The 22,721-nt window shown below is 43.2% G+C and overlaps 1 protein-coding gene across 1 annotated transcript in view; it reads left to right on the top strand.

Moving 5' to 3' along the window:
* Positions 1-308: 308 nt before the first annotated feature.
* LOC138666534 (zinc finger protein 585A-like) overlaps positions 309-22,721 on the top strand; it is a 95,862-nt gene continuing 73,449 nt past the window's right edge. Inside the window, exons 1-6 of the mRNA XM_069754747.1 lie at positions 309-386; positions 759-882; positions 966-1,063; positions 1,262-1,352; positions 20,180-21,437; positions 21,955-22,061. Of these exons, the coding sequence (XP_069610848.1) occupies positions 309-386; positions 759-882; positions 966-1,063; positions 1,262-1,352; positions 20,180-21,437; positions 21,955-22,061 (1,756 nt within the window). The remainder of the gene's footprint in view (positions 387-758; positions 883-965; positions 1,064-1,261; positions 1,353-20,179; positions 21,438-21,954; positions 22,062-22,721) is intronic.

Here is a 22,721-nt window from a genome sequence, read left to right as displayed (position 1 = left end):
CCGCAGCTGATCGCCTATGACATACTATCCCTTCCAAAATAATTATGTCCCAGGTCACATGGACGGGATAGTACTTCCAATGGCAGATAGGAGTTAATATAATTATTGGATTTCATCTTGACTGGTGGAGCTTTGGATGGCAGCTGTCTGTCAGTTCACTCCATAGCCACTTCCCCTGTATTTTTATTTTTATACTGGATCCTATATGATTTTACATCGGCTCTTCTTCTTCCCATTCAGGTCCCTACAATATCGGATCCTCTCAGTGGGCATCTGCTATAAAAAAGAAGTTTCCTGACTCGTCAAGGATGGATAGGGACAGGGACAAGATGGTGGAGAGGATATTAAACCTCACCCTAGAGATCCTCCTCCGTCTTACTGGAGAGGTGAGAAATGTCACATTACATCACTTTTATCTATGGGAATAATAGATGGACAGAACTGGAGAGGTGAAATGTCTGTAGTGAGTTTTATGAATGTTTCTCTCCATAACCAGGATTACACTGTAGTGAAGAAGACCTCTAGTGAGCACTGTCAGGACCCTGTGTCTGAGGAATGGGGAAGACCCCTGAGCCCAATCACAGGGCCTCCACCTCACCCACTGATACATGAGGACATCAATGGCCAGAAGATCCTAGAACTCACCTACAAGATGATTGAGCTGCTGACTGGAGAGGTGACACTGCTTGGAATTCTGGGACATTATAAAGTAATGTTATGAAGGGATCGGGAGAATGACTTATCAATGTATGTGTTAGATTCCTATAAAGTGTCAGGATGTCGCTGTCTATTTCTCCATGGAGGAGTGGGAGTATTTAGAAGGACACAAAGATCAGTACAAGGAAGTCATGATGGAGGTTCCCCAGCCCCTCACATCTCCAGGTAATAGACAGGACTAAATACACATGGCCTATAATTATCTGTATATAAAGAATTAATCCAGTCCCTGTATGTGTTTCCTCCAGATCTATCCAGTAAGAGGACAACACCAGAGAGATATCCCCGTCCTCTTCTTCCACAGGACTGTAAACAGGAAGATCCCAGTGTTCCTCAGGATCATCAGGTAGATGGAGAGAAGGTGTCATGAGACCTCTCCAACGATGTGTAGACGGCTGTGAAGATCTTGTGCTCAGCCTTGTTTTGTCCAGCAGTATTATATGTTTTACACTTGTGTAATGAGAACGGTGGAGATGGCAGGTTTAGAGCTGATCATAGATGTGACTGCTCTTTCTGTCTGTGACTTTTGCAATATGTTTTTCAGGATGAAGATCTGGACAGTTTTAATACAACTGAGACTTTTGAGAGGGATGATGATTGGTACAAAGTGGAAATTGCTTCAGATGACAGCGCAGGTGAGTTGTAGCGTCCACCTTCTGCTCATTCACTACTTGGTAGAATTAAGTGTTTTATTTGAGACTCCGCCCAGGCGTCACCTCAGCCCCACCTCCACCCCTCAAGCTGTCCACAGTCCCACTGCCCTCTCTTGGAAAAACTCCACTTCTCACCAATCACACATTAACAGTTCCCATCACCAGATCACAAACATTGCCAGCAGCTTTTGTTTTGGCCAAAAGATTTTTTAATCTGCCACCAAGACAAGTAGACTCTTCTGGCCGGGCCCTACTCTACTCTAAGCTATTAAACAATTAATAAATTAATACAATTTAGGTATATTTTTATTTATTTTTAAATTTTTAAATTGACCAATAATATCACATACAAGGGACAAATACCACCGCACGATGTCCAGACACCATAATACCACCACATAGTGACCGAATACTACAATACTGATCATTAATAAACAAAAATAATACTAATATCACCATACGTGCCATTATACACAGGTGATCTGTACTTACTATACAATGTCTGTGTACAGGTAATACAGTGATCACCGATGACATTATATACAGGAGGTCTGTATATAGTGTCAGTGTAAAAGTAATACAGTGATCACTGGTGACATTGTACACAGGACCTCTGTATATAGTGTCAGTGTAAAGGTAATACAGTGATCACTGGTGACATTGTACACAGGACCTCTGTATATAGTATACAGTGTATAGTGTCAGTGTACAGGTAACACACTGACTCACCAGTGACATCTCTAGGTGAAGTCCTTCATCTTTGCTTTTCATATTCATCCATCACAGACCACCATCACTTTCAGCCAGGGCTCATCTCTGCAGGAAATAGCAGTTATATAGAGCACAGCTTGCAGAGCACATTACTTAATTTTTTTCCAACTTCTACACTACACCAGATGATGAAAAAAAGGTGACATAGCGTCACTCTGCACAGGAACAGGACCGCCCCCTCCCCATTTAAAACAGTATCCTCAAAAAAATAAAATAAATACATCACTGCAGTAATAATATCCCTTAATTATCCCCTATGGTAATAATATCCCACATCCTTGCCCCGTGTGTCGCATTGCTGGCTCCAGCCATATGTTCTCCCATCCTGGTCCCATATATTCTCCCATCAGCCCTTATGAGTATCCATTCTGCTCCCATGTGATGTCCCATCCTTCCCCCATATGATCTCCCAATACTGCTCCATCCTGTCCCATCTGTCCCATGACCCTGCCCCACCATGCCTAGAAATCAAAACAGAAGCTGGTTATGCTGGCTGGTAGGAGGTGGTTGCAGAGGTCCCATCTGGCAACCAAGGACTTCTGATATGGCTGCTGGATGAGGTTCCTTCAATTCAGAGGCGTAGCTAGGGTTTTGGTTCAGGGGTGGGCGAAGCTTCTGAGTGAGCCCTTAACCAGGTAACCTTCATTACAATTCGGTGAGGCGCCCTAATAGTGGAGGAGAACCTCAGCAGATGACCGCGCTATTACTGAAGATAATCTCTATATCACGACCAACATGGATATTACCGCCATGTGGTCAGTGGTAAATACCAGTCCTACAGAACATATAAGAGATCACAGCACAGTTATAGATAATGACTTACCGCTGATGTTCTCTGATGGAATCGTTCATTTTTCCCGTTGTTTCCATCTGGCCCAGACCGACATGACAACTTCTTCCAGCCAGGACTCGTCTTCAGAGAATACAACAAAGACACATTTCACTTCTCATTCCAGCCCCATCACCATCTATTCCCAACCTGCACAAACTCTTCATCTGCTGATACCCCAATACTAAGCCGCTGGCGCCGTGTGTGTCGCTATTACTGCCCCTGATACCCCAATACTGAGCCGCTGCTGCCGTATGTGTCCCTATTACTTCACCTGATACCCCAATACTGAGCCGCTGGTGCTGTATGTGTCCCTATTACTGCCCCTGATACCCCAATACTGAGCCGCTGCTGCCGTATGTGTCCCTATTACTACACCTGATACTCCAATACTGAGCCACTGCTGCCGTATGTGTCCCTATTACTGCCCCTGATACCCCAATACTGAGCTGCTGCTGCAGTATGTGTCTTTATTACTGCACCTGCTGTGTGGTTCTCTGTGCCTTCTAAATTCTAAAGCACCCCTCTATAATATAGTAATGCCGGGTGCAAGTGCCCTAGAAAACATTGCTCACATTTTGTTCCTTAGAAAGTAATATTGCCATGTGTGCCCCTTTGATAGTCACAGTAACCTGAGATTCCCTATAACAAGAAGTGCCCACTTTACATTTAATAATGTCCTGAGTCTGCCCCCCCCTGTACAGTTCCCCTATACAATATAATGCCCCCTCACTGTATAGTACCATCCTCACAGTAATCTGACCCCTTAGTAGCCCCCAAACTGTTTCATGGCTCCAACACTCTATGATGGCCCTTTCACTGTAATCTCCACACTGTATGATGGCCCACTAGATGGCCTCTATATAGTATAATGCACCAGATCATCCTATATGTAGTATAATGCACTCCCTATAGGTCTCCATATAGTATAATGCACTCCCCATAGGTCTCCATATAGTATAATGCACTCCCCTAAGCCTCCATATAGTATAATGCACTCCCCATAGGACTCCATTTAGTATAATGCACTCCCCATAGGACTCCATATAGTATAATGCACTCCCAATAGGACTCCATATAGTATAATGCACTCCCCATAGTCCTACTCTATAGCACAAGGCAGCACCCATAGGCAGACTATAGCTCAAGACAGCACCCCCATAGGCAGACCCTGTAGTGTAAGACAGCACCCCATAGGTAGACCCTGTAGTATAAGACAGCACCCCATAGGCAGATCCTGTAGTATAAGACAGCACCCATAGACAGACTGTATAGCACAAGACAGCACCCCCATAGGCAGACCCTGTAGTGTAAGACAGCACCCTATAGGCAGACCCTGTAGTATAAGGCAGCACCCCATAGGCAGACCATGTAGTATAAGGCAGCCCCCCTATAGGCAGATCCTGAAATTTAAGGCAGCACCTCTATAGGCAGATCCTGAAGTATAAAACAGCCCCCCTATAGGCAGATCCTGAAGTATAAGGCAGCCCCCCTATAGGCAGATCCTGAAGTATAAGGCAGCACCCCTATAGGCAGATCCTGAAGTATAAGGAAGTCCCCCTATAGGCAGATCCTGAAGTATAAGGCAGCACCCTTATAGGCAGATCCTGAAGTATAAGTCAGCCCCGCTATAGGCAGATCCAGAAGTATAAGGCAGCACCCTATAGGCAGACCCTGTAGTATAAGGCAGCACCCCATAGGCAGATCCTGTAGTATAAGGCATCCCCCTATAGGCAGATCCTGAAGTGTAAGGCATCCCCCCTATAGGCAGATCCTGAAGTATAAGGCAGCCTCCCTATAGGCAGATCCTGAAGTATAAGGCAGCACCCCTATAGGCAAATCCTGAAGTATAAGGCAGCCCCCCATAGGCAAATCCTGAAGTATAAGGCAGCACCCCTATAGGCAAATCCTGAAGTATAAGGAAGCCCCCCTATAGGCAGATCCTGAAGTATAAGGCAGCACCCCTATAGGCAGATTCTGAAGTATAAGGAAGCCCCCCCTATAGACAGATCCTGAAGTATAAGGCAGCACCCCTATAGGCAGATCCTGAAGTATAAGGCAGCCCCCCTATAGGCAGATCCTAAAGTATAAGGCAGCCCCCCTATAGGCAGATCCGGAAGTATAAGGTATCACCCCCTATAGGCAGATCCTGAAGTATAAGGCAGCCCTCCTATAGGCAGATCTTGAAGTATAAGGCAGCCCCCTATAGGCAGATCCTGAAGTATAAGGCGCCCACCTATAGGCAGATCCTGAAGTATAAGGCAGCCCACCTATAGGCAGATCCTGAAGTATAAGGCAGCCCACCTATAGTCAGATCCTGAAGTATAAGGCAGCCCCCTATAGGCAGATCCTGAAGTATAAGGCAGCACCACTATAGGCAGATCCTGAAGTATAAGGCAGCCCCCTATAGGCAGATCCTGAAGTATAAGGCAGCACCCCCTATAGGCAGATCCTGTAGTATAAGGCAGCCCCCCTATAGGCAGATCCTGAAGTATAAGGCAGCCCCCTATAGGCAGATCCTGAAGTATAAGGCAGCCCCCCTATAGTAACATAGTTATTAAGGTTGAAGGAAGACTAAGTCCATCTAGTTCAACCGCTAGCCTAACCTAACATGTTGATCCAGAGGAAGGCAAAAAAAAAAACGGCAATCAGACTAGTTCCCTGGATCAACACCCTATCAAGGAATCTAGTATATATAACCTGTAACATTATACTTTTCAAGAAAGGCATCCAGTCCCCTCTTAAATTTAAGAAATGAATCACTCATTACAACATCATACGGCAGAGAGTTCCATAGTCTTCACTGCTCTTACAGTAAAGAATCCGCGTCTGTTATGATTAAACCTTCTTTCCTCCAGACGTAGAGGATGCCCCCTTGTCTCTGTCTCAGGTCTATGATTAAAAAGATAATCAGAAAGGTCTTTGTACTGTCCCCTCATATATTTATACATTAAAATAAGATCACCCCTTAGCCTTGGTTTTCCAAACTAAATAGCCCCAAGTGTAATAGCCTATCTTGGTATTGCAGACCCCCCAGTCCTCTAATAACCTTGGTCGCTCTTCTCTGCACCCGCTCCAGTTCAGCTATGTCTTTCTTATACACCGGAGACCAGAACTGTACACAGTAGTCTAAGTGTGGTCGAACTAGTGACTTGAACAGAGGTAAAATTATGTTCTCCTCATGAGCATCTATGCCTCTCTTAATGCATCCCATTATTTTATTTGCCTTTGTAGCAGCTGCCTGACACAGGCCACTAAATGTGAATTTGTCATCCACCCATACTCCCAGGTCTTTTTCATTGACGGTTTTGCCCAGAGTTTTAGAATTAAGCACATAGTTATACATCTTATTACATCTACCCAAGTGCATGACCTTACATTTATCCCCATTAAAGCTCATTTGCCATTTATCAGCCCAAGCTTCTATTTTACATAAATCATCCTGTAATATAAAATTGTCCTCCTCTGTATTGATTACCCTGCAGAGTTTAGTGTCGTCTGCAAATATTGAAATTCTACTCTGTATGTCCCCTACAAGGTCATTAATAAATAAGTTAAAAAGAAGAGGGCCCAATACTGACCCCTGTGGTACCCCACTGCTAACCGCAACCCAGTCCGAGTGTGCTCCATTAATAACCACCCTTTGTTTCCTATCCCTGAGCCAGCTCTTAACCCACCTACACATATTTTCCCCTGTCCCCATTATTCTCATTTTATGTATCAACCTTTTGTGTGGCACCGTATCAAAAGCTTTGGAAAAGTCCATATACACTATGTCCACTGGGTTCCCTTTTTCCAGTCCGGAACTTACCTCTTCATAGAAGCTGATCAGATTAGTCTGACATGAACGGTCCCTAGTAAACCCGTGCTGATCCTGGGTCATGAGGTTATTCCTCTTCAGATACTCCAGTATAGCATCCCTTAGATTGCCCTCCAGGATTTTACCCACAGTAGAGGTTAAGCTTACTAGCCTATAATTTCCAAGTTCAGTTTTTGTCCCCTTTTTGAATATTGGCACCACATTTGCTATACGCCAGTCCTGTGGTACAGACCCTGTTATTATGGAGTCTTTAAAGATTAAAAATAATGGTCTATCAATGACTATACTTAATTCCTGCAGTACTCGAGGGTGTATCCCATCCGGGCCCGGAGATTTGTCAATTTTAGTGATTTTTAGACGCCGCCGCACTTTCTGCTGGGTTAAGCAGGTGACATTTAATGGTGAATTTTTATCACTAGTCATTTTGTCTGCCATGGGATTTTCTTTTGTAAATACTGATGAAAAAAAAGTCATTTAGCATATTGGCTTTTTGCTCATCCTCATCCACCATTTCACCCAGACTATTTTTAAGGGGGCCAACACTATCATTTTTTAGTTTCTTACTATTTACGTAGAATATTTTGGGATTATTTTTACTCTCTCTGGCAATGAGTCTCTGTCTCAATCTTTGCTGCCTTGATTTGCTTTTTACAGAATTTATTTAATTTTCTATATTTATTTAATGCCTCATCACAAACCTACTTCCTTTAATTCTCTAAATGCTTTCTTTTTGTCACTTATTGTGCCCCTTACAGCTCTATTTAGCCATATTGGTTTCCTCCTATTTCTAGTATGTTTATTCCCATACGGTATATACTGTGCACAGGTCCTATCCAGGATGCTAATAAACATCTCCCATTTTCTTTGTGTATTTTTATGTCTCAGGATATCGTCCCAGTTAATTGCACCAAGATCATCTCTCATCCATTGGAAATTTGCCCTCCTGAAGTTTAGTGTCCTTGTAACCCCTCTACTACACATCTTATTAAAGGATACATGAAAACTTATTATTTTGTGATCACTATTCCCCAAGTGACCCCCAACCCTTATATTTGCTATGCGGTCTGGCCTGTTGGTTAATATTAGGTCTAGCAGTGCCCCCCTTCTTGTTGGGTCCTGAACCAGTTGTGAAAGGTAATTGTCTCTCATAGTTGTCAAAAACTGATTACCTTTGCTGGAACTGCAGGTTTCTGTTCCCCAATCTATTTCAGGGTAGTTGAAGTCCCCCATAATAATGACTTCTCCTTGAGTCGCAGCTTCATCTATTTGCTTTACGAGGATATTCTCCATTGCTTCCATTATTTTTGGAGATTTATAACAAACCCCTATCAGTAATTTATTATTTTTTGCACCTCCCCTTATCTCCACCCACAGGGACTCTACATTTTCATTAGATTCATCTATATTATCACACCGGATGGGTTTTAAGGATGATTTTACATATAGACACACCCCTCCCCCTCGCCTATCCATTCGGTCATTTCTGAACAGGCTATAGCCCTGCAAGTTAATAGCCCAGTCATGGCTCTTATCCAGCCACGTTTCAGATATCCCCACCATGTCATAATTATGCTTCAACAACATTAATTCTAATTCGTCCATTTTGTTGGCGAGGCTTCTGGCATTAGTATACTAAGTCGGCCCAGTTCTGCAGGAACCCAAACCCCTCCTTCCTACACCATTTCTTGAGACACTTATTAACCTCCCTAATCTCCCGTTGCCTCTCTGGCGTGGTACAGGCAGTATTTCGGAAAATACCACGTTGGAGGTCCTTGCTTTCAGCTTGCAGCCTAATTGCCTGAAATCATCTTTAAGGACCTTCCACCTACCTCTAATTTTGTCATTTGTGCCAATGTGCATCATGACCGCTGGGTCCTCACCAGCCCCTCCAGTAATCTGTCCACCCAATCAGTGATGTGTCGGACTCGAGCGCCAGGTAGGCAGCACACCGTCCGAGGATCCCGGTCTTTGTGACAGATTGCCCTATCTGTTCCCCTAATAATTGAGTCTTCCACTACCAGCACCTGTCTGGCCTGCCCTGCTCTCCTATTTCCCTCCTTACTGGAGCAGTCACTCCTCCGGCTTTCAGAGGACATGCCTGCTGCAGCAGTGCTACCCCTGTACTGGCACCCCCCTCATCTGCCAACTTAGCAAACTTATTGGGGTGTGCCAGATCAGGACTAGCCTCCCGGGCACTCTTCCCTCTACCCGGCCTTCTAACTGTCACCCAGCTTGCTGCTTCACTGTCCTGCAGCTCCATCCTACCATCCCCCGCCTCATCTATCCCATTGAGCGTCTGCTCAGTGAGCAGAAGACTCCTTTCCATATTGTCAATGGATCTCAGTGTTGCCAGCTGCACATTTAGATTCAGAATCTGGGCTTCCAAATGCACAACACGCTCACATCTCGCACACCAGTATGCACCCTCGACCGGCTGCTCAAGGACTGCATACATGTGGCAAGATGTGCACTGTATGGCATTAACAACAGTGGAGCACATTTCCTAATGGGGATTGCACCACACAGAAACGTTAAATAAAAAATAAATGCTAAGTATCAATAAAACACAGACTGCAATTCAGTAACTCCTCCCTTGGAAACTCCCTGAATCCAAAGTCACTGAATCACAAGTCACACTTACCACCGTTCACAGTTACACTCAGGTCACACTCAGCTCGTTCACACTCGCTAAGCTGAAGATTTAGGCCGGCGTCACACTACCGTGTTTTACGGACGTGAGAGGGGTGCTGAAAATACGGATTGCATACAGTACAATGCTTCTCTATGTCCCAGCTCCTATCAGCCGTATTTTACTGATCCGTATTATACGGTCTTCTACGGCTGTAGAAAATCGCAGCATGCTGCGTTTGTCACCGTATTGCGCAAAAAATCCGCCAATGAAAGTCTATGGGGGCCAGAAAAATACGGATTACACACGGACCAGCAGTGTGACTTGCGAGAAATACGCAGCGGTGTTAGAGAGAAAAGCCGGCAATTCAGCGCGGTGTATAGTAAAATCACACTGACAGCTTACAATAGCACAGCTGCATTATAGCAGAGCTCCTGGCTGTAAAATATTTTAACCCCTTCAGATGGATTTACATCGTGGAACGTTACAGATCATCGGAAGGTATGTATATTGTTGGTTTATTATGTTTCCTTTGTTACAGAGCGAGGGTCTTCAGGTGATTTGAGAGAACAATAAAATATTACAACAACCTGTGTGTTCATTTCATTAAAATAATTTTTAATAATGTGTGTGTGTTTTTATTAACCATTTCATGCTATTGGATTAATAATGGATAGGTGTCAGAATTGACGCTTCTCCATTATTAATCTGGCTTAATGTCACCTTACAATAGCAAGGTGACATTAACCCTTCATTACCCCATATTCCACCGCTACACGGGAGTGGGAAGAGAGTGGCCAAGTGCCAGAATAGGCGCATCTTCCAGATGTGCCTTTTCTGGGGTGGCTGGGGGCAGATGTTTTTAGCCAGGGGGGGCCAAAAACCGTGGACCCTCTCCAGGCTATTAATATCTGCCCTCAGTCACTGGCTTTACTACTCTGGCGGAGATAATTGCGCGGGAGCCCACGCCAATTTTTTCCGCCATTTAACCCTTAAATTTAATAGCTAGAGCGCCCAAATTTTGCACATACACACTACTAACATTAGTAGTGTGGAATATGCAAAAAAAATTGGAATATGAGAAGGTTTACTGTATGTAAACCATGTCTCATATCATGTCGGGTTTAGGAAGGAGATAGCAAAAGCCGGCAATTGAATTACCGGCTTTCTGCTATATCGCGCTGAAGTAAATATTAATATATATATATATATATATATATATATATATATATATATATATATATATATATATATATATATATATATATATATATATATATATATATATATAATGTGTGTGTCTCAATGACACGTATATACAGTGCCTACAAGTAGTATTCAACCCCCTGCAGATTTAGCAGGTTTACACATTTGGAATTAACTTGGCATTGTGACATTTGGACTGTAGATCAGCCGGGAAGTGTGAAATGCACAGCAGCAAAAAAGAATGTTATTTCTTTGTTTATTTTTTTTTTTTAAATTGTGAAAAGTCTTTTCAGAGGGTCATTTATTATTCAACCCCTCAACCCACCAGAATTCTGTTTGGTTCCCCTAAAGTATTAAGAAGTAGTTCAGGCACAAAGAACAATGAGCTTCACATGTTTGGATTAATTATCTCTTTTTCCAGCCTTTTCTGACTATTTAAGACCCTCCCCAAACTTGTGAACAGCACTCATACATGGTCAACATGGGAAAGACAAAGGAGCATTCCAAGGCCATCAGAGACAAGATCGTGGAGGGTCACAAGGCTGGCAAGGGGTACAAAACCCTTTCCAAGGAGTTGGGCCTACCTGTCTCCACTGTTGGGAGCATCATCCGGAAGTGGAAGGCTTATGGAACTACTGTTAGCCTTCCACGGCCTGGACAGCCTTTGAAAGTTTCCTCCCGTGCCGAGGCCAGGCTTGTCCGAAGAGTCAAGGCTAACCCAAGGACAGCAAGGAAGGAGCTCCGGGAAGATCTCATGGCAGTGGGGACATTGGTTTCAGTCAATACCATAAGTAACGTACTCCACCGCAATGGTCTCCGTTCCATACGAGCCCGTAAGGTACCTTTACTTTCAAAGCGTCATGTCAAGGCTCGTCTACAGTTTGCTCATGATCACTTGGAGGACTCTGAGACTGACTGGTTCAAGGTTCTCTGGTCTGATGAGACCAAGATCGAGATCTTTGGTGCCAACCACACACGTGACGTTTGGAGACTGGATGGCACTGCATACAACCCCAAGAATACCATCCCTACAGTCAAGCATGGTGGTGGCAGCATCATGCTGTGGGGCTGTTTCTCAGCCAAGGGGCCTGGCCATCTGGTCCGCATCCATGGGAAGATGGATGGCACGGCCTACCTGGAGATTTTGGCCAAGAACCTCCGCTCCTCCATCAAGGATCTTAAGATGGGTCGTCATTTCATCTTCCAACAAGACAACGACCCAAAGCACACAGCCAAGAAAACCAAGGCCTGGTTCAAGAGGCAAAAAATCAAGGTGTTGCAGTGGCCTAGTCAGTCTCCTGACCTTAACCCAATTGAAAACTTGTGGAAGGAACTCAAGATTAAAGTCCACATGAGACACCCAAAGAACCTAGATAACTTGGAGAAGATCTGCATGGAGGAGTGGGCCAAGATAACTCCAGAGACCTGTGCCGGCCTGATCAGGTCTTACAAAAGACGATTATTAGCTGTAATTGCAAACAAAGGTTATTCCACAAAATATTAAACCTAGGGGTTGAATAATAATTGACCCACACTTTTATGTTTAAAATTTATAAAAATTTAACTGAGCAACAAAACTTTTTGGTTTGTAAGATTTATGCATCTGTTAATAAATCCTGCTCTTGTTTGAAGTTTGAAGGCTCTAACTTATTTGCATCTTATTAAACCTGCTAAATCTGTAGGGGGGTTGAATACTACTTGTAGGCATTGTGTATATATATATATATATATATATATATATATATATATATATATATATATATAGACAGTATATATGTTTTTATGAGTTTTTGAGAACATGGATCCATTGTATGTCCGTATGTCGGTTTTGCAAGCCTGCGAGAAAATCTCGCAGTACGGATGCCATACGGATTACATACGGAGGATGCCATGCGCAAAATACGCTGACACACCCTGCAGATCTTAAAGTCTAAGGCACCGCCATTATAGACAGATCCTGAAGTATAAGGCAGCCCCCCTATAGGCAGATCCTGAAATATAAGGTAACCCCCTATAGGCAGATCCTGAAGTATAAGGCAGCACCCTTATAGGCAGATCCTGAAGTATAAGGCAGCACCCCCTCCCATAGGCAGATCCTGAAGTATAAGGCAGCCCCCATAAAAAAAACAATAAAGACTCACCTCTCTTCCTCCTTGTTCCAGTGGTGCTCCGACCTCCCGCTCATCTTCTGACAGCGGGCGCCGGGTGGTGACGTCATCGCGCCCACTGTCAGCATCGGTGATGCCAGACGCTCCTTTCCTCATCAGTGCGGTGACGGGCAGGGTGCTCACTAATGGCACCACCCCCCCCGGCCTGCTCAGGGGCCCCATAGTGGGCGGCAGAGCAGGGAGATTGATTCTGCGCGCGCCGATACAGTTACAGTAGCGTAGCTCCGGGTGGGCCCCCTCTGAGCTTCGGGCCCGGGGCCCCCTCTGCCCCCTCGGTAGCTACGTTACTGCTTCAAATAAATCTGATTTTCTCTGATATTAACATTTAGAGGAGATATTTTCCAGTTTGATTTGCTTCTGAATCGGTTAAAAAAATTATTTAGGAGAAGAAAGATTAGGGATACAGACCTGAGCCTTAGATAATCTTTTTTTATTGATTTGACCATTATCTTAAGGCTAGATGGTGGCCCGATTCTAACGTATCGGGTATTCTAGAATATGCATGTCCACGTAGTATATTGCCCAGCCACGTAGTGTATTGCCCAGTCACGTAGTATATTGCCCAGTCACGTAGTATATTGCCCAGCTACGTAGTATATTGCCCAGTGACGTAGTATATTGCCCAGCCACATAGTATATTGCCCAGTGACGTAGTATATTGCCCAGCCACTTAGTATATTGCCCAGTGATGTAGTATATTGCTGAGTCACGTAGTATATTGCCCAGTTACGTAGTTTATTGCCCAGTGACGTAGCATACAGCACAGAGCCATGTAGTATATTGGCCAGTCACGTAGTATATTCCCCAGCTACGTAGTATATTGCCCAGCCACGTATGTCACAGGTTAAAAAATAAAAAATAAACATATAATCACCTCCTCGAGGGCCCCTTGTAGTCATGTCGCCTGTGTGCGGTGCACACGGCAGCTTCCGGTCCCAGGGTTGGTATGAGCGCAGGACCTGTGATGACATCGTGGTCACATGACCGTGACGTCATAACAGGTCCTTCTCGCGCAGGACCTGCAATGACATCGCGGTCACATGACCTTGACGTCATGGCAGGTCCTTCTCGCATACCATCCTTGCCACCGGAACCTGCCACTTGAATGGAGCCGTCACCGGAGCGTAACATTAGATCCTTTTACTATTGACGCTTCATAGGCAGCATCAATAGTAAAAACTTGGCCACACAGGGTTAATATCGGCGGGAACGGAGTGAGTTAGCCGCGGCATAACGCGGTCTGTTACCGCTGGCATTAACCCTGTGTGAGCGGTGACTGCGGGGAGTATGGAGCGGGCGCCGGGCACTGACTGCAGGGGAGTAGGGAGGGACTAATCAGACTGTGGCCGTCGCTCATTTGTCGCGGCAGCCATGACAGGCAGCTGGCGAGAACAATTAGCGACTTGGATTCCATGACAGACGGAGGCCGCGACCAATGAATATCCGTGACAGACAGAAGGACAGACAGACAGAAAGATGGAAGTGACCCTTAGACAATTATATAGTAGATGAGCACATTTTTCAAAACTCAATTTGGGTTTGATTTGTTCAATTCCACCTCAAAATTTGTTTTGCTTCAAATCTGTTTGCCCAGAATTGCAAGATATCAAAAGACTCCCTATGTACTGAAAAGAGTATGACACTCTGTGGTCTCATATGACTGTAGCCAGCCCCTTACAGCTGATTCATTTGTGTTTTATAATATTTTTACATGTGTAATGTAATTTCCATCTCACTTCAGAGCACTCTCTGTTGAGACTGGGGCAGCGGGGGAATGAGGATAGGTGGATATTTTTTTTTTTTATTGTTTTAATATGGGGATCATTACCCTTAGTGACAGAGCCAATTTGGTACTTAATGACCAAGCCAATTTTTACAATTCTGACCACTGTCACTTTATGAGGTTATAGCTCAGGAACGTTTCAACGTATCCCAGTGATTCTGAGATTATTTTTTCATAACATATTGTACTTCATGTTAGTGGTAAAATTTATTTGATATAACTAGCGTTTATTTATGGAAAAAAATGGAAATTTGGCAAAAAATGTTAAAAAATTTTTAATTTTTGTACCCTTAAATCAGAGAGATATGTCACACAAAATAGTTCATAAACAATATTTCCCACATGTCTACTTTACATCAGAACAATTTTGGAAACATAATTTTTTTTTGCTAGGACGTTATAAGGGTTAAATGTTGACGAGCGATTTCTCATTTTTCCAACAAAATTTACAAAACCTTTTTTTAAGGGACCACCTCACATTTGAAGTGAGTTTGGGGGGTCAATATAACAAAAAATACTCAAAAGTGACACCATTCTAAAAACTGTACCCCTCAAGGTGCGCAAAACCACATTCAAGAAGTTTATTAACTTTATTATTTTCACAAGGGTATCAGGAGAAAATGGACTACAAATTTTGTGAAATTTCTCCTGAGTACTCCAATACACGTATGTGGGGGAAAGCCTCTGTTTTGGCACATGGCAGGGCTTGGAAGGGAGGGAACACCGTTTGATTTTTATTAGCTCGAAATTAGCTGGAATCAATGGTGGGCGCCATGTTGCATTTGGAGACCCCCTGATGTACTTAAACAATGGAACCCCCCAATTCTAACTCCAACTCTTAACACAACCATAACCCTAACACACCCCTAATCCCAACCCTAAACACACCCCTAACCCTAATCCCAACCATAACCCTAATCCCAACCCTAACTGTAATCCCAACCATAACCCTAACCACAACCCCAACACCACAGCCCAAACCCCAACACAACCCTAACCCCAACACAACCCTAGCCCAACCCTAACCCTAGCTCTAGCTCCAACCTTAACCCTAGCTCTAACCGCAACCCTAATGGAAAATTCAAATAAATACATTTTTTTTTTTATTTTATTATTTTTACATAACTAAGGGGGAAGATACAGGGGCATTTGATTTACTATTTTTGTTATTTTGATCACTGTGATAGGGTCAATCACGTGATCAAAATTAACCAATAGGAATAATCTCCTATTGTTGCCGGGTGCATGCCGGCAGATTTCGTCAGGCACACTGCGCATGCACCCGCCATTTTCTTCCCGGAAGAAGACGCCGAGGGCCGGTGGACAGACCCAGAGGGACCGGGGACATCGGAGGTACTGGGGGGGCTCCGAGGACCCCATTTCCCTCCTCTGATGTGCTAGATCATATCAGAGGAGAGAGAAATAAATAGGAAACTGGACTTTTTTGTGTGGTTGCCGTTGTTTGGTTCAATCCCGACCCCAGATTACGAAAAATGGAGATGCTATCGGTATTGGAAAATTGAGCAATTTTTTTAACATTTTGTTTTTGCAAATTTTGGAATTTTTTTTCACCACTTAGATAAATGAGAACCTAGATATGTTTGGTGACTATGAACGCGTAATGACCTGGAGAATCATAATGGCAGGTCAGTTTTAGTTTTTAGTGAACCTAGCAAAAAAGCTAAACAAAAAACAAGTGTGGGATTGCACTTTGTTTTGCAATTACATTGCACTTGGAATTTTTTTCCCATTTTTCTGTTACACAACATGGTAAATCCGATGGTATTGTTCAAAAGTACAAAAGTTATGGCTCTGGAAAGAAGGGGAGCGAAAAAAGAAAAAAGCTCCGGGGGGGGGGGGGCGGTTAGAGGGTTAAAATATGCCCCATATAATGCTGCATAAATTAATGATGGCCCCGTAAGATTCTCCATACAAAAATATGCCCCATATAATGCTGTGTAAAGGCTAATGATGGCCCCATAAGATGCTTCATATTAAAATATGCCCATATAATGCTGCTGTTGTGCGATAAAAAAAATTACATATTCACCTCTCTTCGCTGGCCGCTGCTCCTCAGCGTCGCCGGCTCTCTGCAGTGACTGTTCAGGCAGAGGGCGCGCACTAACCACGTCATCGCGTCATCTGACCTGAACATCACAGCCAGAGGACCCGGAAGACAGTGATGCGCAGCGGTGGAACTGGGACTGGTGAATATCGCATGGCTCACCCTCCCCCAGTCCTATTCACCCTCCTGACACCGCATATCAGTCCCTGCATCTCGGGCGCCAGCATCTCTCTTCCTGTCTTCCTTCCTGTGCTGAGCGGTCAGTGATATGGGATAAGGGAGTGGAGACGCGTGCATATTCATTACTTTAATGAGCGGTACCATGTGACCGCTCAGCACAGGAAGGAACACAGGAAGAGAGATGCCGGCGCCCAAGATGCAAGGACTGATATGCAGCAATGACACCAGGAGGGTGAGTATGATGCCTTCTGCTCCACCCTCCCGCGCCGGCAATGACTCGTGTATAAACAGAGGGGCATTTTCAGCACAAAAAAAGTGCTGAAAATCTTGGCTCATACACAAGTATATATGGTACATCAATTTACCTATCCATATATCATCTATCTGTATCTATGATTGTTTAATTAGTTACTAAAATAGCTTGAAATGACAGAGAATTCCTGTATGTAAAAGCTGTTGTTAATAATGCATTACATACAGATTACATACAAATGTCATACGGATGGTAGGAAAGAAAAATCGCATTGTACTTAAATAACAATTACATGACGCTCGTCCGACTTTTCAAGACCAACATCGGACGGATTTTATAAATGCAAATGAGTGTGAGCCCTTAGTCTGAGGCGCAGGCTAAGAAACACACAGGTCACAAGCAAGTTGCCCAGATGCCTGATTAGATGTGCGTCCATTCTCTACCATTATTATACATTTTTAATCATTTTTTGCTGCTTTTTGCCACTCACATTTTTAATCTGAACAATAAACTTATTGTTTTATCTAATACTATGAGTGTTGTCTTCTACATAGATGTATCCCAAAAAATGTTTATGTTACTCAAGCTAGTTGATTAACCAAAGAACCAGAGACTGAACCAAAGGTCTTCCAGTCTTTCTGGGTCTTCCAGTGCACCCATATTTTTTCCAAAGTAAAAAAAACCCAGCAAAACGCAAATTGACACACACTAGATGTCCAACTTAGCTTATGTAATTTTAAACTTTCACCTCTGTTTTCAACACTTTCCCAAAATGTCGTTGAAGCTTAGTATTGGTGTGGGATGTGAGGAGCATGAAGGGCCTGAGCAATCTACTATAATTTGTTAGAAAGTGACGTAAATTATAATGGAAATCTCCACCAGCCAACGAACTACAGCGGTCTTAATAAATCTCCTCCATCATTACCAATGCCTATATTGAGTATAACGAAGTATGAATGACTAGTGCTACTTTTTGTATCCACTCCTTGCTTTTGTTAATAATAAAAACACAAAATTATACAAACTACATGTTCTACTCCAGCCCTAAACTTTCTCCACAGCCATCATTTATACTGATGCATCACTGTGCCTTTTTCTGTGCTAGAGTGCAGATAGTTACCGTATATACTCGAGTATAAGCTGACACGAGTATAATCCGACCCCTCTAATTTTGCCACAAAAAACTGGGAAAACTTATTGACTCGAGTATAAGCCTAGGGTGGAAAATGCAGCAGCTACCGGTGAATTTCAAAAATAAAAATAGATGCACCATACTGTTCATTATGGCCCCATAGCTGTCCCATATAGTGCTCTGCACCGTTCATTATTTCCCCATAGATGTGTCATAGAAAGCTGTGCCATATAGTGCTCTGCACCGTTCATTATTGCCCCATAGCTGTGCCATATAGTGCTCTGCACCGTTCATCATTGCCCCATAGATGTGCCATATAGTGCTCTGCACCGTTCATTATTGCCCCATAGCTGTACCATATAGTGCTCTGCATCGTTCATTATTGCCCCATAGATGTGCCATATAGTGCTCTGCACCGTTCATGATTGCCCCATAGCTGTGCCATATAGTGCTCTGCACCGTTCATTATTGCCCCATAGCTGTGCCATATAGTGCTCTGCACCGTTCATTCTTGCCCCATAGCTGTGCCATATAGTGCTCTGCACCGTTCATTATTGCCCCATAGCTGTGCCATATAGTGCTCTGCACCGTTCATTATTGCCCCATAGCTGTGCCATATAGTGCTCTGCGCCGTTCATTATTGCCCCATAGCTGTGCCATATAGTGCTCTGCGCCGTTCATTATTGACCCAAAGCTGTGCCATATAGTGCTCTGCACCATTCATTATTGCCCCATAGCTGCCATATAGTGCTCTGCGCAGTTCATTATTGCCCCATAGCTGCCATATAGTACTCTGCGCCGTTCATTATTGCCCCATAGCTGTGCCATATAGTGCACTGCGCCGTTCATTATTGCCCCATAGCTGCCATATAGTGCTCTGCACCGTTCATTATTGCCCCATATCTGTGCCATATAAAGCTCTGCCATTGCTGCTGCAATAAAAAAAAAATGCCATACTCCCCTCTCTTGCTTGCAGCTCCCCAGCGTCCGGTCCCGGCTTCTCTCCGCACTGACTGATCAGGCAGAGGGCGGCGCGCACACTATATGCGTCATCACGCCTTCTGACCTGAACAGTCCGAGCAAGAGGACGCGAAGACAGAGCGGCGCCCGGCCCGACAGGTGAATATTACATACTTACCTGCTCCCGGCGTCCCGCTCCCTCTGCCTGTCACACGGTCTTCGGTGCTGCAGCCTCTTCCTCTATCAGCGGTCACCGACACCGCTGATTAAGAGAAATGAATATGCGGCTCCACCCCTATGGGAGGTGGAGCCGCATATTCATTTCTCTAATCAGCGGTCCCACGTGACCTCTGAACAGGGGAAGAGCTGCAGCACCAAAGACCGTGGGACGGGCAGAGGGAGCGTCAGGACCGCCAGGACTAGGTAAGTATGCCTCAGCGCCCTCTCCCCCTCACCCACCGACCCTGCTGCCCACCATGACTCGAGTATAAGCCGAGAGGGGCACTTTCAGCCCAAAATTTTGGGCTGAAAATCTCGGCTTGTACTCGAGTATATACGGTACATAGTTACATAGGTTGAAAAAAAGACTTAGGTACATGGAGTTCAATCTTTCTCTACTAATTGTACATTTTGTCACTAATTTAACTATAACCCACAATGATATATTCATCAAGGAAATCATCCAGTCCTTTTAAAAAAGCTATTATAGTGTCTGCCATTATTACCTCTTGTGGTTGGCATTCCCAATTCTGACTGCTCTAATTGTAAAGAACCCTTTCTTATTTAGCTGCTAGAATTGCCTTTCTTTTACCGGTAATGAATGACACCTGCTTCTTAGTATGGCCTTTGTAATGGAATGTTTGAATATATAATCTGTTGGCCTAACATCATAATCTATCAGTGTCTGGATTGAGATCTCCTGTTGCCGCTGCTGTTTTGGCCAGTTATTAATTGAATTTTATTATAATGTTACTGGAAAATAAATATGCATATATAAATTTTTATCTCGGCAGATGACTGTGCCGGGAGCTCAGATGGACTTCGGATAATTTCAGATTTTAAAAACGATGATAATGGTTTTAAAACCGAAGATACATATGAAGAAAATGTAATTATCCCATATATAATTCCAGACCTTGACAGCAAAGATCTACCATCTGATACTTTTCAACATGTCCTATCTTCTGAATCATTACAGACTGTGAATCAAAGTGAAAATAACTCAAGTGACGTTGACCATCGAATAGCTAATACGTGGGAAAAGCCATTTTCATGTTTGGAATGTAGGAAAAGTTTCAAGCACAAATCAACTCTTGTTGCACATCAGAGAATTCACCGAGGGGAGAAGCCATTTTCATGCTTTCAATGTGGGAAATGTTTTACATGGAAATCAAATCTTGTTGTACATAAGAGAACTCACACAGGGGAGAAACCATTTCCATGTTCAGAATGTGGAAAATGTTTTGCTGGTAAAGGAGATCTTGTTACACATAAGAGAATTCACACAGGTGAGAAACCATTTTCATGTCCAGAATGTGGAAAGGGTTTTACTTGCAAAGGAGATCTTGTTAAACACACGAGAACTCACACAGGGGAGAAACCATTTTCATGTTCAGAATGTGGGAAATGTTTTAATGACAAACCATCTCTTTCTGTACATCTTAGAGTTCACACAGGGGAGAAGCCATTTTCTTGTCCAGAATGTGGGAAAAGTTATAGTGTTAAATCAAAACTTGTTAGACATCAGAGAACTCACACAGAAGAGAAGCCAATTTTATGTTCTGAATGTGGGAAATGTTTTAACAGCAAAGCAAATCTTTTTGCGCATCACAGAATTCACACAGGCGAGAAGGCATTTTCATGTTCAGAATGTGGGAAATGTTATAGCATTCAATCAAAACTTATTAGACATCAGAGAAACCACACAGGGAAGAAGCCATTTTCATGTTCAGAATGTGGAAAATCTTTTAACGAGAAATCAAATCTTACTGCACATCAGAGAATTCACACAGGGGAGAAACCATTTTCCTGTACAGAATGTGGGAAATGTTTTTCCTATAAATCAAACCTTGTTATGCATCTGAGAACTCACACAGGGGAGAAACCATATTTATGTTTAATATGTGGGAAATGTTTTAATCAGAAAGCAAATCTTTCTGCACATCAAAGAATTCACACAGGAGAGAAACCATTTTCATGCTCAGAATGTGCAAAATGTTTTGCTTACAAAGGTGATCTTGTTAAACATAAGAGAACACATGCTGGTGAGTAGCTATTTTTATGTTCTCAATGTGGGAAACGTTTTAACATCAAACCAAATCTTGCTGCATATAAGTGAATTCACACAGATGAGAAGCCATTTTTATGTCTATCTTTATGTTATTCCTATTAGTCAACTCTTTTTTTTTTATAGTTGAGAACTTACACAGGGAAGAAACTATTTTCATGATGAAAATTTGAAAAATGTTTTTCAGAGAAATTACATCTTCTAAAGCATCAAAAAAGTTGATCAAAGTTACATTTCAAAGAATAAGGTAAAGCAAGTCAGAGCACTAAGTTATGATGATTAGGAAATGTTTGCAACTGCCAATAAACATCAGCAAATAACACTCCTATTTTAACATGTATAGAATACTTTACATTCAAATAAACCCTAAACTTTATCTTAAAGGGGTGCTCCGGGGAGATAGAAAAATTATTGTAATGGCGATACCTTCATAAACTATTAGGATAACATGAATAGTGCTTCCTACCCTCACGCTAACTGTAATTCTGTGTGACTCTGCAGCTGCTCCTCACTGTTCTCCCTCCCTTATGGAATGTTACGTCACACATCAGAGGGCATGGCCTGTTCGCTGCTAGTAGCAGCCGCCAGCCCCATGATACTATCTGCTTGTACGTAGTCCAATATTGGAGGCGTGGTCTCCTCCAAGCTGCTAGTAGCGGCCTACCCCCTGATACTATCTGCTTGTATGTGGTCCGATATTATCAGAGGACAGGCTGCTGATATTAGCAGCAGAGAGCAGGCCATGCCCACGTCACCCCCCAAAATCAGATCCCATAAAAGTACCCCTTTAAAAAAGACCTTTCATTACATTTTACGTACTTGATTAAGTGGTTGCAGATCTGAATAAAATGTATTTTTTTAATCATTTTATTTTTCAGCTCCGTTATGGAGATATTAGCTTTACACTTTATATGCTAATTTCCCTTTCAACCAAGGTGGCATTACCAGAGATTTATTCCGCCTGCATTATTTTGGCCAATCATAAGTAAGAGACATCATATTAGAACAATCCTCGCCACTATTTCTATCCAAAATGCCTACTAGCTCTCCCTCATTCCTATAGGTTTTAAAGGAATGTTCTAATATGATGCCTCTTATACTTCGTAGGTATGTAAAGATATTTTTCTGTTTTTAAAATGATCCTTTCAGAGGAGTGTAAGGGGTAATGTCTTTCCTTGTGGAGAGCCACATGCCTGACATGCTGGTGTAAGGATACTTACAGGCCATGCAATGCTCTTCTGGGAAATTATTATTTATAGGTCATGCAG

Source organism: Ranitomeya imitator, chromosome 2 (genome assembly GCF_032444005.1).
Source record: "Ranitomeya imitator isolate aRanImi1 chromosome 2, aRanImi1.pri, whole genome shotgun sequence".
Lineage (NCBI taxonomy): Eukaryota > Metazoa > Chordata > Amphibia > Anura > Dendrobatidae > Ranitomeya > Ranitomeya imitator.
The sequence above is the reverse complement of the archived record's forward strand: the minus strand, read 5'-3'. Positions and strand labels throughout refer to the sequence as shown.